The sequence below is a fragment of the Rutidosis leptorrhynchoides genome, chromosome 5, assembly GCF_046630445.1.
Source record: "Rutidosis leptorrhynchoides isolate AG116_Rl617_1_P2 chromosome 5, CSIRO_AGI_Rlap_v1, whole genome shotgun sequence".
NCBI lineage: Eukaryota > Viridiplantae > Streptophyta > Magnoliopsida > Asterales > Asteraceae > Rutidosis > Rutidosis leptorrhynchoides.
Window position 1 is genome coordinate 398,023,274 of NC_092337.1, and position 16,647 is coordinate 398,039,920.

At 35.9% G+C, this 16,647-nt stretch overlaps 1 protein-coding gene across 1 annotated transcript; it reads left to right on the forward strand.

Annotated features, from left to right (window-relative positions):
• Positions 1 to 698: 698 nt before the first annotated feature.
• Positions 699 to 16,156, forward strand: LOC139849862 (3-oxoacyl-[acyl-carrier-protein] reductase 4-like). Its single transcript, XM_071839480.1, has 10 exons — positions 699 to 861; positions 8,645 to 8,793; positions 8,952 to 9,005; positions 9,369 to 9,449; positions 14,306 to 14,446; positions 14,531 to 14,563; positions 14,654 to 14,788; positions 15,143 to 15,236; positions 15,377 to 15,459; positions 15,910 to 16,156. The coding sequence occupies exons 1-10, from the start codon at positions 699 to 701 to the stop codon at positions 15,940 to 15,942; spliced, it is 966 nt and encodes a 321-aa protein (XP_071695581.1). The 3' UTR covers positions 15,943 to 16,156.
• Positions 16,157 to 16,647: the final 491 nt, after the last annotated feature.

Below are 16,647 nucleotides of genomic sequence, written 5' to 3' on the forward strand. Positions count from 1 at the left end.
TCCAATCAAAACTGCACGATTCGAACAAGTGAGTAGATCCATAAAGATGTCATCGGAGAGCATACGATCAACACTTGACAAGCCATTGCCCATTATACTAAAAGCAAAAATAAAGTGAACAACAATTGCTGACGCCAACAAAAATAAAGTGAACAATAATTGCTGACGCCAGCTATCCTTTTTAATTCTGGTTTGACATGTTTTACGGTTTATATTAAAAATTACTTAATTATTGACAATTGTCCCTTATACTAAAATTAGTAAAATAAAGTTAACGGCAACTGCTAACGTCATCCTGCCGTCAGTAGTTGCCCTTTTTAATTTAGGTGCGACATTTTTTTTATGGTTTATATTAACCTTTATTTAATTATTGACAATTAACTGAATTTTTTTTACTTCAGCAGCTGACGTCATCAACCGAAATCTTTGTTGTAGCATATCCCAAATAAACCAAATAAGAATTACGTACTTTATGTCCATAAGGATCTATTATTGGAGTCTTCAATTCATTCAATTTATCCAATTGGAGTCTAATAATTTATCCAATTATTCGATTAGATATTAGATGAGAGCACAACAAAGTAGAAAAAAAGTAGTCATTATGGTAATATTCCAACTTACCAAAACCTTATATATGTTGCAGCTTTTTTTTAGTTTTAAGCCATCTGAGTCCAAAATCTTATACACTTCCAATTCTCATGGCTGCATTTGCATCTGCTTCGACTATCGGTTTCAAATCCACGTTAATTCTAGGTGATCGTAGTGTCTCTTTGCTCGGCACGAATTTGTCTTTAGATCAGCCACAATGGAGTCTCACTAATTCACAATGCCGGTGGTCTAAACAGTCATTTTCTTCATATGGTACGGCTTTCTTTGGAATTATTCTTTTTAACTGAAAATTCACACACCTTACATATTTCATTAGACACCTTATGCTTATCATGGTTCGGGTTTATAAGTGTCTATGTTTCAATTATAGTTTGTCGCAAATTAGTTATCTACTTATAAATATAGATAATTTTTTTTAACTTTTTAATTACTTAGAGCTTTTCCGTAAAGGTTACGACTAAAATAATGGGTAAAAGTAACATTTAGCCTATAAATGAATGAATCTTTATACTTTATTTAAATTTAAATTTGTGCATCGAACACTCAGAAAATATTTAATTTAGGACGGAGAAAGTATTTTGATTACACGATACACTCTTCGTCCTAATTTAATAGTCCACAGATATTTGATGTGATTAATGAAATGGGTTACGAGAGTGTATCTGGATTAAGTAATTAGTTACCTACAACTCGCTAACCCAAACCACCAGCCAGAGTCAAACAAGTTGGACAAATTATTGCACCTGACCAACAAATAATTTCACTATGTTCATCGAATTTTTTTCTACATAAGTAAAGCTACATAAAAAGGCTAGAGGCTAAAAAGCACAAACACAAAGCTAGAAGACTCCGTGACAGAGCCCCCACATGCAAAGATCAGAAAAAAATAATGCAAAACACTATGTTGAGCAATACAAACTTAGCAGGCGGAACATATTATTAGAGAGTATTACTACACTAATTTTTTTAGAAAGACAACTCACACACCCAATACGAATTTATATACGAATATGGTCTCTAGAGGCTAGAACTCCAACCTCTTTGTCGAAAGGTTCGTCGAATACAGCTAGACTATAAGCCCTCTGATCCTAGATTCCTTACCCCACTAGATAAAACTACCGTTAACGTTTCACAGTATATACTATGTAATCTCTCTTCTAAGTTCTCTCCCACTAATCAATATACAATTCTGAAACCCTATTTTTTTTTTTTTTTTTTTTTTACCACAACCACCACCTCTTTTCTCTCCTTCGTCGCCTCTCCTTTCTTCTCTGGAGTTTTGTTGTCGAAGGTTTCTTTCACTTCTCCGGCCACCGGCATCTCGCTGATGGTCGGGGTCCCTTCGCTTTTAGCTTTTTCCGTTAGGAGGTGAGAACTTCGATCGATCACCTTGTTTCTTGCTGTCGGTCTCGGATTTTTTTTTTTAAATGGTAATTATTTTGAATCCACTTTCAAAAATGGAAAATACGAATTTTTTGCTGCAAAAATGGTAAAACCGAAGTTTGGAACTTCGATTTTGCCATTTCCGAAGTTTCAAACTTCGGTTTTGGGTGTTCTGTCAGCAGAAACCCTAATCCGAAGTTTGGAACTTCGGTTTTGAAGACAGAACACCCAAAACCGAAGTTTGGAACTTCGGTTTTGACCAAATCCGAAGTTCCAAACTTCGGTTTTGGTTTTCTTTTTTTTTTTTTTTTTAAACACCCATTTTATAAATAACTTGGTTTTGATAGTTAATTTACAGTTTCATACGCTAATATTACTTTAAAAATATATAATAACTTGGTTTTGATAGTTAATTTACAGTTTCATACGCTAAGATGCAAAAACAAATTTTTTGAACAATACTTTTATTAATATCAGAATCACGGTTACATTTTTTTGAAAATAAAAATATATAATTTAAAACAACACATAGAAAATTAACACATAATTAAATTAGGTGCAATGGAAGAGGTTGGTTTTTCACAATTGCTTCGTTTTTTATCATAATCCATTCATCTTCCTCACAAAGATGCTCGAATTTTCCTTTACCTTCATTCCAAAACATCACGCCCGAATGTTCAACCGTTATGTTTTCTTTGAGCCACTCAAACACCTTCGAAATTGTTGTCATCTGACTAACATCCACATTTTGAAAGTACTTATATCTGTACCCATAGTAAAACTTTTTTTGTGATGAAAACTGCCCATTCCAATAGACATTAATTTGAACAGGAATTGGTGACATGTTTACAAAATTAAAATTTATGTTTGGAGAAGGGAGAAGAGAGTGTATCCGTTTGTGGTAATAGATGTCGGTTTATATAGTGTAGTTAAAATTGAAAAACCGGCATTTTAAAGTTCGGTTTCAGTAAAAGCTGCCGAACAGTAAAAGGTAACAGTAATTGCTTTTTACGACATGTCTAGTACCTGACAAACCGAAGTTTCAAACATCGGTTTTGCATGCTTTTTTCTGATAGGTCTGAAACCGAACTTTAAAACTTCGGTTATTTGTAGATTCGGGCTTATAAAAGTGATTTGTGATTGTTTCATCAATACATAACAAAAAATGAATCCAAAATACGTATCAATTGACGTGTATCATGGTTGTGATTTTGAATGGAATGATGGTAAAACGGAACTCTCTAAAGGGCCTAAAATGACGTTTGATAACTTAGATGTTCGGGGCTTTAATATGGAGAAGTTGAATGAGTTTCTTCGAGAAAAGCTACCAAAGAATCCACGTTCAATGGACATATACTACTACAAAGCAGGAGCAAGTGAAGCCGAAGCAATGTGCTATGATGAAGAATGGTATACATTAGTAGGGAAAGCGTGTATACTTTCAGAAAATATCAAGTTGTATGTTTTATTTGGAGTTTTTGAAGACGCACTAGAGTTCGATACGATGTATGATAGTCATGGTGAATACTATTATGCACCTAGACCTTTTATAAATTAAAGTTACTTGTAATAGATTAGTAACTTGAATAAGATTAGTAACATGGCAATTTTATTATTTCAACAACACTTTTTTATTCATAAATAGAATTAGTGATTACAAGAAACAAACTACAAGAAACAAAGTACAACAAACTAAATACAACAAATTACTAATGAAAACCTATGGCTTTCTAGTACGTGAACAAGTGTTCCTGTTGTGACCTTCAGTCCTGCATATACCCCACTTTGGATTTTGCTTTTCACGTTCATCAATTTGGTTCTTCATACGTTTTTATTGCTTCCGCCCCCTGTGCTTAATCAATCTTGATGGATCGGGCATAATTTTCCATTCTATATGTGTCCAGTAGCTCGCATCTCTTAATGGATTAAAATGATCGCTATATTGCTCTCTCCATGTAGGAGTTGTGTACTTTTTACTGATTTGTTTATTTATATCCTCGTTTAGATGGCTACATACGGAAATGGCATGAGAGCAAGGTAATCTTTGGTGTTGCCAAATACCACAAGAACACCTTTTCTTTTTAAGCTCCACTGTGTAATCGGTGCCACCTTCACCACTTCTTTGATAAGTTGAATGAACCTTGTAGATACCTTGTTCTTCGTGATAACATGTTATTTTGTAACGTTGAGCTCTTTTTGCCCGTTCGTTAAAGACGTTAAACATGTTCTTCGAAAGTGGTGAATTACATAGCCTTGCTTCTCGACTTTGATCGTAGAAGTGTTGTCTGGTGTAATCAAATGTATATTCGATACACGCTTTGATCGGCATCATACGGGCATGAAGGAACAAATTGTTGAGGGACTCAGCAATATTTGTCGTTGTGTTACCCCAACGACTCCTCTGACTGTCCCTATACACAGTCCATTTGCCTACATCAGCATCTTGCAAATATTGTCAAGCCTCAACACTAGCTTGTTTCAGGGCTCTGAAAGCATTCTTGTACAATATTTGATTTGTTGTTGAACCGACTGTCCAACACAAGTGTTTGAGCGATTTCACTTTAGTGTATTTGCTCAACAAGTTGCTACGAATGTGGCGCAAGCAGTACCTATGTTCCGAACCATATGTTTGAGCACCCATTGCATGTAAGATACCTTGGTGTCGATCAGAGATGACACACAACTTTTCATTTCCAATAACATTTTCTTGGAGCATTTGCAAAAACCTCTAACTTTCGTTACTTTCTTCATCAACTAGGGCAAAGGCAATGGGTAAAATTTGATTGTTAGCATTTTTGGCAACCGCTGTTAACAATTTACCCTTATAACTATCTTTCAAATGGGTGTCATCGATGCAAATCATTGGAATACACAGTTTAAACGCTTTAATGGCTGGACCGAATGCCCAAAACACAAATTTAAAGATATCGAAACCTTCTTCAATTTCAGGTCCATTTTCAAACACAACAATTGTGCCTGGATTGGTAGTAACTAATTCATTTATATAATTTAGTAAATGAATAAAGTTACTTTCCCAAGTTTCAAACAATCGTTCTATTGCAATACGCCTAGCGTTCCATGCTTTGCCGTAACGGATATCCACATGCCATGTATTTTTTATTTGGGCTTGGATGTTGGCAACAGGATAAGCAACGTTTAAACATATTTGATGTTCAATTTCAGTAGCAATAAAGCTAGAGGTTAAACAACGATTGTTGTTTTCTGATACGTGTACCACTAACACTCCAGGCACAATGGTATCTTTCTTGTGGACCTTAAAACTTGAGCTAGTTGTTCTACAATGTGCTTGCCAATAACCCGGTTTGCTTTGTGTAACAACTATTTCTCTATTATGGTGTATATTCCATTTTCGAACAGCATAAATAAGTTCGGATTTATTCTGGAACACCATTCCTTTGGAAATAATACCGATCTCCTTATCATAAAAAACCCATGAAACTTCTTGGTCGTCATTGTATGGAAAACTATTACTACCCTCACCTTCATTAACAAACCCAAAACGTGAAACTGGGGCAGGCTCCATTTGTGGTTCCACTTGCTCCTCTCTACCTTCGTCACCCGAAATATTATCTTCAACGCTATATTCAGAAACTGTATCGTCGGTTGCAGTAGACATACCATCATCTGGGTCAACTACATTTTCTACTTCGTCTCTTCGTTCTTGTTCATCTTCAACAACTGTTGAATGGTAGTTTGATGTTGATGGACCACCCTCCAAAGTTTGAATAAGATCAATATAACCCGAACCTTGGGTGGTTTAAAAAACTTCCTCAAACTGAATTTCAATTTGAGCCTCGTAATTTGGATCATTTTGAGAATAAAAATATATTGTTTCCAAAGTGTTATCATCAGTAAGTTCACTTTTCCATTCATTTCCATTGAAAAGAACCCACAAGAACATTTTTAAAGTGTGTGATCTTTGACTCACACCTACATAATTATACGCCATTTGGTTTAACTGCATATAGTTAACCTTGGTTGTCAACACAAAACTCCTTCTAATCGTTGTGTTATCAACAGTAAGCCAACCATTTTGGAATGAAATTTGGCCTCCCCAAAGAAAATGAACCATGAATGGATGAATTATAGACATTTTTGTAATTATTGATGTATGAAACTGATTAAGATTAGTTTGAATTGTGTTGTTGGTGTTTGAAACTGACTTTGAAATGCTTGAATTGTGTTCTTGGTGATGTTTGTGTTTGAATCCATGATAAGGGTGATATAAATAAATGAAAAAAGATGATAAATCAGATTTTGACATGATAGGTTAGCAGGTTTCGGTCCATAATTTAGACTAGGGTTGCAGGTTTCAGTAGGGTTGCAGGTTTCAGTCCATTATTGTGGCTGAGTGGTGCAGACTGCAAAACCGAAGTTTGGAACTTCGGTTTTGCTGAAAAACCTACAAAACCGAAGTTTCAAACTTCGGATTAGGGTTTCTGCTGACAGAACACCCAAAACCGAAGTTTGAAACTTCGGAAATGGCAAAACCGAAGTTCCAAACTTCGGTTTTACAATTTTTGCAGCAAAAAATTCGTATTTTCCATTTTTGAAAGTGGGTTCAAAATAATTACCATTTTAAAAAAAAATCGTCGGTCTCGCGGTAGATTTAGTTTGTAGGTTTTCTTTCCTTTTGATGTTCTTCTTTTTATTTTGGTTGCTATGGTTCCGACGGGCTCAGGCAGAGTTGTGATTTTTCAGCGAACACGAGCACTTTCTACCACCGCTCTCGTGGTGGGAGTGCTTATGGGTGTTGGGGACCTCATCATCCACTGTTGAGTCCAGCGACTTCCGGTGGTTTCGGACACTATAGCCTCTTCCACTGCCGTTCTTGCAATGGTTTTGGCAATGGTTTTGGCAATGGTAGCCTAGAGCGGTGGTAGTCGCCCAGTTGGTGGTGGCCACTGCTTGTTAACGGCCTGAGGTGAATCCCATCGTTTCTCCCTTGCCCTGTTGCTATTTCAAGATCCGGTGGTGGTTCACCACCTGTTGATAGTGACCATTAGGTTTTTGGTATGTAGGTGGTGGTGTTAGGTTTCCTTCGTCGACTTTGCGCTCAACCAACATGTTGGGTGGTGGTTCCTCGTGTTCTTTAACGGCGGGAGCAGATGGTTTGTGCGCCTTCGTGATTTGGAGCAGTCGATGATCTTCCCGTTAGATATCTGGTTCCCGTGATGGAGGTGGGTCGGGTCTTTTGCGGATGGGGTCTCTTTTGTAACATCTTGTGAAGATCTGTACCGATCGAGGGGTTTGGTTTAACAGCAAGCGTCGATATATTGGCGTCTTGACTGCCGTTTAGAGCCTCAATTGAATTCCAGGCATGACTTAAAACTCATGGAAATTTGATTCTACCATTTTCAGGGTGTCTTAATTTTATTTTACTATTCTTTTTTTAAAAAAATTTCCTACTTACTGACCGGAGGTCCATTCAGAAGCAATCTCTTTGTGAAATAGAGAGAGGGATGACTTTCTCTTCCTTTGAGAGTGTTTTCACTCTGGGTGAAAAAATGACTTGTTTTTATTCTCGGATAGGGGAATGATTGTTTATATCTCACCTCTCCCATACACCACTCATGTGGTATTGGATTTTGTTGTTGTTGTTGTTGTTGTTGTTGTTGTTGTTGCTAGTGATGATCAACATTCTCCCAGTCACCATCGTTTGGTTATGTTTAGTGTAGCTGTACTTTAGTTTTCATTTGTTATAGATTTAGTCTTACTTTGTTTTCTAGTGTAAACGTGTTCTCGCTATTTGATGAGACCGTTTATTAAGGTTTGTTTAGTTTGGCTAGGGCTCGTTTTGAATTCTTATGTATCAGTTTACTTGTTAATCTTTGAATCCATTATAATGTTAATGTACAATAAAATAATGGTATATTAATGTAGCGTATAATAAAACCTAATTAATTACTGACCCTTCTTAATTTAATAATATCTATTTTATAACTGTTTTAAACTAATAGTTCATTTCATAAATAAATAATAAATAATAAATAATAATAATGTGATAAAATATTTTTATACCGTTAATTTTATAAATATAAAACAGAAATGTAGATAAAATTATAAATAAACATAAATTAGAGTCATAATAACATTTGTTATACTGCGTGTTTTTTTCCCTGAATAGTGTTAAATTTTTACGGAGAGAATATTAACATACCCTAAATCAACAATACGGCTTGCCCAACTAAACAAAATTTAATTTACAATAATAACACTTGTTATGTTATTGTTATACTGCATGTTTTTTTGGATAGTATTAGATTTGAACGGAGGGAACAAGAATACTATCGTTCAATTTACAATGCAAGTCAGAGAACAATATTGAATCTTGGTTAGAGAACAAATATTTATAGTTAGTTTAGAGTCCTTTGGTTGTTAAATACAGAGCAGTTACTTATGAGGTTTTCATGGTTTGAGTTATTCGGGAGGACGAATATTATAAACTTTGATGTACGCAGTCTATCCGGAACAGGCTGTGACCGTTTCGTAAACCTTCTTTTACTACCTCCCAAAGTCACAATTTGGATTTGTAACCTCTCTTAAAGAGTTTAAGGTCCTAATCATTGAACTATCTTGCGATGGTTGTAAGTTGTTAAATATAAAGCTGACTAAAAGTTGTTGATCTCAGGCATAAAAGCTCGAGGTGCTACTATTGCACAACCAATTGTAAAACCAATACAAACTGAGTTTGTGGAAGCTCCCGTTGTTATTGTGACCGGAGCATCTAAAGGTATTGGCAAAGCCATCGCACTATGTTTTGGCAAAGCTGGTTGTAAGGTTAGTAAAAAAGCTTGTTTTTATACATATAAAAAAATTGATACATAAGATATAAGTACATTTCATATCAGTTCAACTTATTGCAAAATGTACGTGTGGTGTAGCTGTATTTAATGTACCTTCAGTCCTTATGGTAGGTGTATGACTCAATTTTGCAGGTTCTAGCTAATTATGCAAGTTCTTCCGAGGAGACAGAAGAAGTTTGTACGGAGGTAAATTTTTTAAATATACCTTAAAAATTAACAATATGAGACCATGTTATTGGAAACATTTTCATCCCAAGATAGCCAAGTGGTTAGGGATATTCTCATAACAGGTCTCGGGTTCAAACCTCACTATTCACTAACAACATTTGGGTGATCTAGTTGAAAAGGTCACGAATTAACCCGGTTAGGCTGGTCACGGGATAACCCGGATATACATCAGCGTACATTTGAGTAATTGTACTCCCCTTTCCAAGGTAGCATGAACAAAGAAAACTTTTTTCTGTTTACGATTTCGTTTCCGTTGTTGGAACTGTATGTTTCAAGCATAAATTGTTTCTTAAAAGAGTTGAACAACGAATTATGATGCAGATTGAGTCGATGGGAGGTCAGGCACTTGCGTTTCAAGGGGACGTGTCAAAAGAAACAGACGTTGCGTCTATGATCAAAACAGTGAGAGCTATATATCTCTTCTTAATTACTCTGTTTGAAATTGTTGAAATATAGTAATGTATTTCTAGACTCATATACATGTAATTAGGAATAAAAAGATTAATCTAGAATTATGTAGTAGTATTAGATATTAACTAGTAGATATTTAATTAGAATAATCTAGATTAGCAATTGCTAGATGATTCTAGCCAACTTAGGAGGCCTATAAATAGGCTAAGATGTTTGCAAAGTTGATGTACACAAACACACCAAATTCTAAGCAATAAAATCAAGCATTTTAAACACAAGTCATCTATCCAACTTTTCTATATCCACTAACTTACACTAATCACCCCTCATCAATTTAAACTAATCACTAATCATATAAATTTAATTAAACTAAATCTAACAAGTGGTATCAGAGCCAGGTTGGGCGTTCGTTCGTATACACCATGACTGCCGTTGGTGCATATAATATTCCCGTCCCCATCTTTGATGGCGACAACTATGATTTTTGGAGTATCTGAATGAAGACATATTTTCAAGCACAAAGCTTGTGGGTTATTGTCGAAGTCGGGTTTACAACTCCGAAAAATGTCGGAACTCTGTCAGCAGAAGAACAGGAAAAATACAACAAAAATAATGTAAGAAATGCTGCCGCTCTAGGATACATTCAACAAGCCTTGACACCGTCTATATTTCCACGAATCATAGGAGCTACGACAGCCAAAGAGGCGTGGAAGATCCTTCAAGAAGAATTTCAAGGAAATGCCAAAGTGAGATATGTCAAGCTACTAACTCTAAGACGAGACTTTGAGAATTTAAATATGAAAGACAATGAGACCGTAAAAGGTTACTATTCTAGAATTAAAGAAATAGTAAATCAAATGAGAGCCTATGGAGATAACATAACTGATAAGAGGATCGTAGAAAAAATACTTATCAGTATGACAGAAAAATATGATCATGTCATTACTGCTATCGAAGAGTCGAAAGACATCGAGACTCTGTCGGTACCAGAATTAATTGGCTCTCTTGAAGCATACGAGGCTAGACTGAGTCGGCTTAGTGAAAACTCACTTGAAAGTGCCATTCAGTCTAAACTCAAAATAAGGTCTCAAAAATCTAATAATGGGGGGAAAGAAATCTTGAAGAAAATTCGAGAGGAGGAGAAAAATCCAGAACCGGGTTCAATCAAAGAAAAAACTATCCTCCATGTGGTATCTGCAAAAAGACAAACCACTTGGAGAAAGATTGTTTTCACAAAGCAAAGCCACAATGCAATAACTGCAAAAGATTTGGGCATCTAGAAAAAGATTGCCGTTTAAAACAAAATCATCAAGCTAACTTCACAGAAGAAAGTGAAGATATACTGGAGAACAAAAATCAGCTATTCTATGCCTGTCATGTCGTAAATAAATAGAGGGACGATACTTGGTTGATCGACAGTGGGTGCAGCAACCACATGACAGGAGATGAAAAGTTATTTGATAGTATCAACACGTCCGTAAAGTCCCGCGTCAAACTAGGGAATGGAGCGCTTGTTGACACTAAAGGCAAAGGTACGATAATTGTTCAAACTAATAGCGTCACTCGATCTGTTAATGACGTTCTTTTAGTACCAAGCTTAACGAGTAACTTGCTAAGTGTTGGACAAATGATGGAGCATGGATATTCTTTACTCTTCGAAGATAAATCATGTGTTATTCGTGACAAGAAAAACAACTATAAATTAATAGCCGAAGTTCCAATGGAGAATCGCAATTTTCCGCTTCGCTGGCAGTATATCAGAGACACAGCCATGAAAGTTCAAGTTGACGAATCATGGCTATGGCATCGAAGATTTGGCCACTTTAACTTTCACGCACTAAAAATCCTCCAACAGAAGAATATGATGAGAGACTTTCCGAACATAGAAAAGATCACCGATACGTGTGAAAGCTGTATGATGGGCAAGCAACATCGAAAACCTTTCCCTCGTGATAAAGCTTGGAGAGCGAAAGTCATACTAGAGCTGGTGCACACTGATGTCTGTGGACCAATGAGGACCCCGTCTCTTAACCAAAACAGGTACTTTATTCTCTTCATCGATGATTATTCTAGAATGACGTGGGTTTATTTCATGCATGAAAAATCAGAAGTATTTTTGATATTTAAGAAGTTCAAGAACTTCGTAGAAAAAAGTAGTGGCCATTATATAAAAACACTAAGGAGTGATAGAGGGAAAGAATACACCTCTACACAATTCAATAATTTTTGCGAAGATGAAGGTGTTAAACGCCAACTCACTATTGGTTACGCTCCAGAACAAAATGGCGTCTCTGAACGCAAAAATAGAACTGTAATAGAAATGGCCAAAACAATGATACATGAAAAAGGCCTTCCAAACAGTTTCTGGGCTGAAGCTGTATACACGGCTGTATATATACTAAATCGATGTCCCATGAAAGCCGTCGAAAACAAGACACCGATAGAGGCATGGAGTGGAAGGAAACCGTCGGCGAAACAACTGCGAGTATTTAGATCTATCTGCTACATCCATATTCCAAAGGAGAAATGTCACAAGCTCCAAGAAAAATCAGAGAATGGAATATTCTTAGGCTATAGCACACAATCAAAAGGTTACCGAGTCTACAACTTGAAGACCAATAACATCATGATTAGCCGAGACGTGGAGTTTGACGAAGACGCTTCTTGGAACTGGGAGAAAGATAAAGTTGAAAAGCAAACATATCTGCCGCAGATATCTATTGAAACTCCAACTCAACTACCACTACAAATGGAGCATTCTGAACAAGAAGAAAGCACCAGAGAAACAAGCCCTACTACGTTAACTTCTCCGTCGAAAACATTACCGTTAACGCAAGACGAATCAAGTCCAGAGTCAACACCTAGAAGAGTCAAAAAGTTAACAGAGGTATACGAGACTTGTAACTTCACAACTATAGAACCTGAAAGCTATGAATTTGCAGCCAAAGATGAAAAGTGGGTACCTGCTATGAATGAAGAAATCAGAATGATTGAGAAAAACAACACATGGGAGTTAGTTGATCCTCCAGAAAATAAAGAAATCATTGGAGTTAAATGGGTTTACAAAACAAAGCTCAACCCTAACGGTTCTATACAAAAACACAAAGCAAGGCTAGTAGCTAAAGGCTACTCACAACAACAAGGAGTCGACTACAACGAAACTTTCGCACCAGTAGCTCGACTAGACACTATAAGAGCACTTGTGGCATTAGCAGCTCAACGAATGTGGAAGATTCACCAACTAGATGTAAAATCAGCCTTTCTAAATGGATTTCTCGAAGAAGAAATATACATCGAGCAACCACAAGGGTTCATTCAGAAAGGAAAAGAAGACCAAGTCCTGAAGCTAAAGAAAGCTCTATATGGACTTAAACAAGCACCACGTGCTTAGTATAGTCGCATTGACAGCTACTTCACAAGTTTAGGATTCAGGAGGAGTCAAAGTGAGCCCACACTCTATATCAAAACCCAAGGTAACTCTGACACTCTCATTATTTCCTTGTATGTTGATGATCTTATATATACGGGAAACAATGAGAGAATGATACAAGAGTTTAAGGAAGACATGATGAAAACGTTCGAGATGAGCGACCTTGGTTTGATGCGCTATTTTCTTGGCATCGAAATCAGTCAAGAAAATGAAGGCATCTTCATATGCCAGAAGAAATATACAGAAAATCTTCTGAAAAAGTTTAAACTATACGGTTGTAAAACCGTAGCCACGCTACTAGTTGCCAATGAGAAGATGAGACAAGAAGATGGATCGGAGAAAGCAGACGCTTCAAGATTCAGAAATCTCATCGGAAGTCTACTATATCTAACAGCAACAAGACCAGACATCATGTACGCAACGAGTCTACTATCCAGGTACATGCAAAACCCTACTCAAATACATTATGGAGCTTCTAAAAGAATATTTAGATACTTGCAAGGTACCATGGACTATGGTATATGGTACAAACCCACAATAGACTCGAAGCTTCATGGATACATAGATAGCGATTGGGCCGGATCGGTAGATGACATGAGAAGTACTTCAGGATACGCATTCACACTTAGATCTGGTGTATTCTCATGGACATCAAAGAAACAAGAAACGGTGGCACAATCGTCAGCTGAAGCCGAGTACGTCGCTGTCGCTAACTCAGCTAATCAAGCTAAATGGCTAAGAAGAATACTTGAAGACATGGGCGAAAAACAAGACAAAGCTACTCAAATATTCTGCAACAACAAGTCTGCAATTGCAATGGCAAAGAATCCTGTGTTTCATGGTAGAACAAAACACATTGATATCAAGTATCACTTCTTACGAGAAGTCACCGCTAAGAAAGAGATTGAATTAAAATACTGCAAAACTGAAGAGCAAATTGCAAACATATTCACCAAAGCACTTCCAAGACCAAAGTTCGAGTTCCTACGCAACATGCTCGGAGTAACATCGAAATACATTAAGGAGGAGTGTTGAAATATAGTAATGTATTTCTAGACTCATCTACATGTAATTAGGAATAAAAAGATTAATCTAGAATTATGTAATAGTATTAGATATTAACTAGTAGATATTTAATTAGAATAATCTAGATTAGCAATTGCTAGATGATTCTAGCCAACTTAGGAGGCCTATAAATAGGCTAAGATGTTTGCAAAGTTGATGTACACAAACACACCAAATTCTAAGCAATAAAATCAAGCATTTTAAACACAAGTCATCTATCCAACTTTTCTATATCCACTAACTTACACTAATCACCCCTCATCAATTTAAACTAATCACTAATCATATAAATTTAATTAAACTAAATCTAACAGAAATTATCAAGAAATTTGTTGACTTTTTATCATTACAGGCGGTTGATACATGGGGGACTATTGATGTATTGGTCAATAATGCGGGGATTACAAGGGATAATTTGTTGATGAGAATGAATCCATCTAAATGGAAAGAAGTTATAGATGTGAATCTTGGTAGTGTATTTTTATGTACACAGGTTTGGTTCTTGTATAATCTAAGTATAAGCATACTAATTAGCGTATTTAAGTATTATTTTGAATAACTTGTTATCTATATTCAGGCAGCTGCCAAGATAATGGCGAAGAAGAGAAAGGTTGTCTCATTAACTTCATTTTTCAAAACATTAAATTCAACAAACTTATGATGTTTGATTTGTTGTTGACACTATTTTCATTGTTTTCAGGGAAGAATTATCAATATAGCATCAGTTGTTGGTATGTCTGGCAATGTTGGGCAAGCCAACTATTGTGCTTCAAAAGCAGGAATAATCGGATTTACTAAAACTGCAGCGAGAGAATACGCATGCAGAGGAATAAATGTGAGTTTTTTAATATATCATGTGATGGGATTGATATTTTCGCTAGGGGTGCGCATGCATGCAATAAGAGGTGCGCCTGCCGCACCATCCACCAAATCCGGGCTATAACCTAGCTCTGATACCACTGATAAGATCGATAGTCCTAACAACGTGTGCTACACATAAGCCGAATAGCCCTTTAGTGTTCTAAAGCCAACTGGTAGTAGAGGGAGTCCTCATAGACTTATATGCACACATTTGTTTATTTCCATATCCGATATGAAACTTTGATTTGCACCCCAACATCTTACGCCTTCTTATCGGTCATAACTCGATTCTATGTGTGAACTTAAACACGTCTTTTCTCTTTAATAGGTAAATGCCATTGCACCTGGATATATTTTAACTGGAGCTACTCGTAAGCTTGATAAAATCTACATAAAAAAGGCCTTGGAGTACATTCCTTTGGGTGAGCTATGTTTTCCTTATGTTGGAAACTATTAATAACACCCTACTTTGTTTACTCTTTAATAAATACATATGCTTCTCTAGATTTTAACCTTTATAGTAACTAGCAGTTGTTTTAGCTCTTTACTCTCTGCTTTATAGGAAGGCATGGATACCCCGAAGAAGTTGCTGGCCTCGTTGAGTTTTTGGCTCTCAATCCTGCAGCTAGTTACATAACAGGACAGGTTCGTACAAAATTTTAACTATAATTATTTTTTAATGTTATATTGTTCTAATAACTATCACAAAATGGCCTAGTAATTGGCGTCTTGAGATTTTATAGAAGGTCTCAGGTTTAAACCTCCTTTGCAACACATATTTGGGTGACCATCAAACAAATAAACCATAGTCCAAGTTAGCAAAGTTTAAGATTGAAAATCAATTGTATCTTACAGAGTATGTTATGACCATCAAACACCATTCTATGATATAACTGCATAGGATATTGATCTGTATACCACCTAAGTTTATCCTTACACCACGAACCATGATTGAGAGGATTGTATTGTATAACATTATAAAACAATTAGTGGTGTACGAGACATGACCCAAATACATAATCTTTATTACATATTCTTTAGTCATAGTTACACCCATGACCTGTGAAAGTAAACATGTGATTATGTGTGTTGCAGGTGCTTAAGATTGATGGAGGAATGCTTATGTGATAGCAATTCAACACGAGTAACATTTGATGGATTTCACGTCTTGTATTAGTGTTGTTTTAGGACTACCTATTCAATCCATTAATCATTTGTTTGAGTGGTTGAATAAGCTCATATTGTTTTAGCTCAAACTGTTTGCTATGTTAATATAAAATATATGTTTAAGATGGTACGTTTGTTTGTTGTTAGAACTATACAATATGAATTATAATTTGACTTTTTAAGAGTTTAATGCACATATATTATCAACAACAACAATACACAATCTCACGTGAAGTATGAGGGAGATATAATGTAGACACTCCTACCATTACTCTAGAATATAAGAGAAGTCATTTTTCTATCCCACAGTAGTAGAGATAAGGTTCTCTACCAATGGGAAAAAGAATTCATTCCTCCTATACTGAATGGCAGAGAGACTCTGCTTCCAAAAGAATGATCCACATATATTATATAAGTTCTTAAATAAATAAAGGACATAATTATATTAAATGCATAAATAACTTAATTATGTCTCTAAGATATTTTTTGTTAATCACCATCGTGTCATGGTTTGTAAAAGTTATGTGGATCATCTTTCAGTGTAAATCGGGAATTCATAAGGTGGGTTTTTTACTTATCTGGGGTTGTTTTATTATATTTTAAGTTCTATCTAGACTTTTGTGTTATAACATTATTAAACACTTTGGCTTAATAAATAAAAAATAA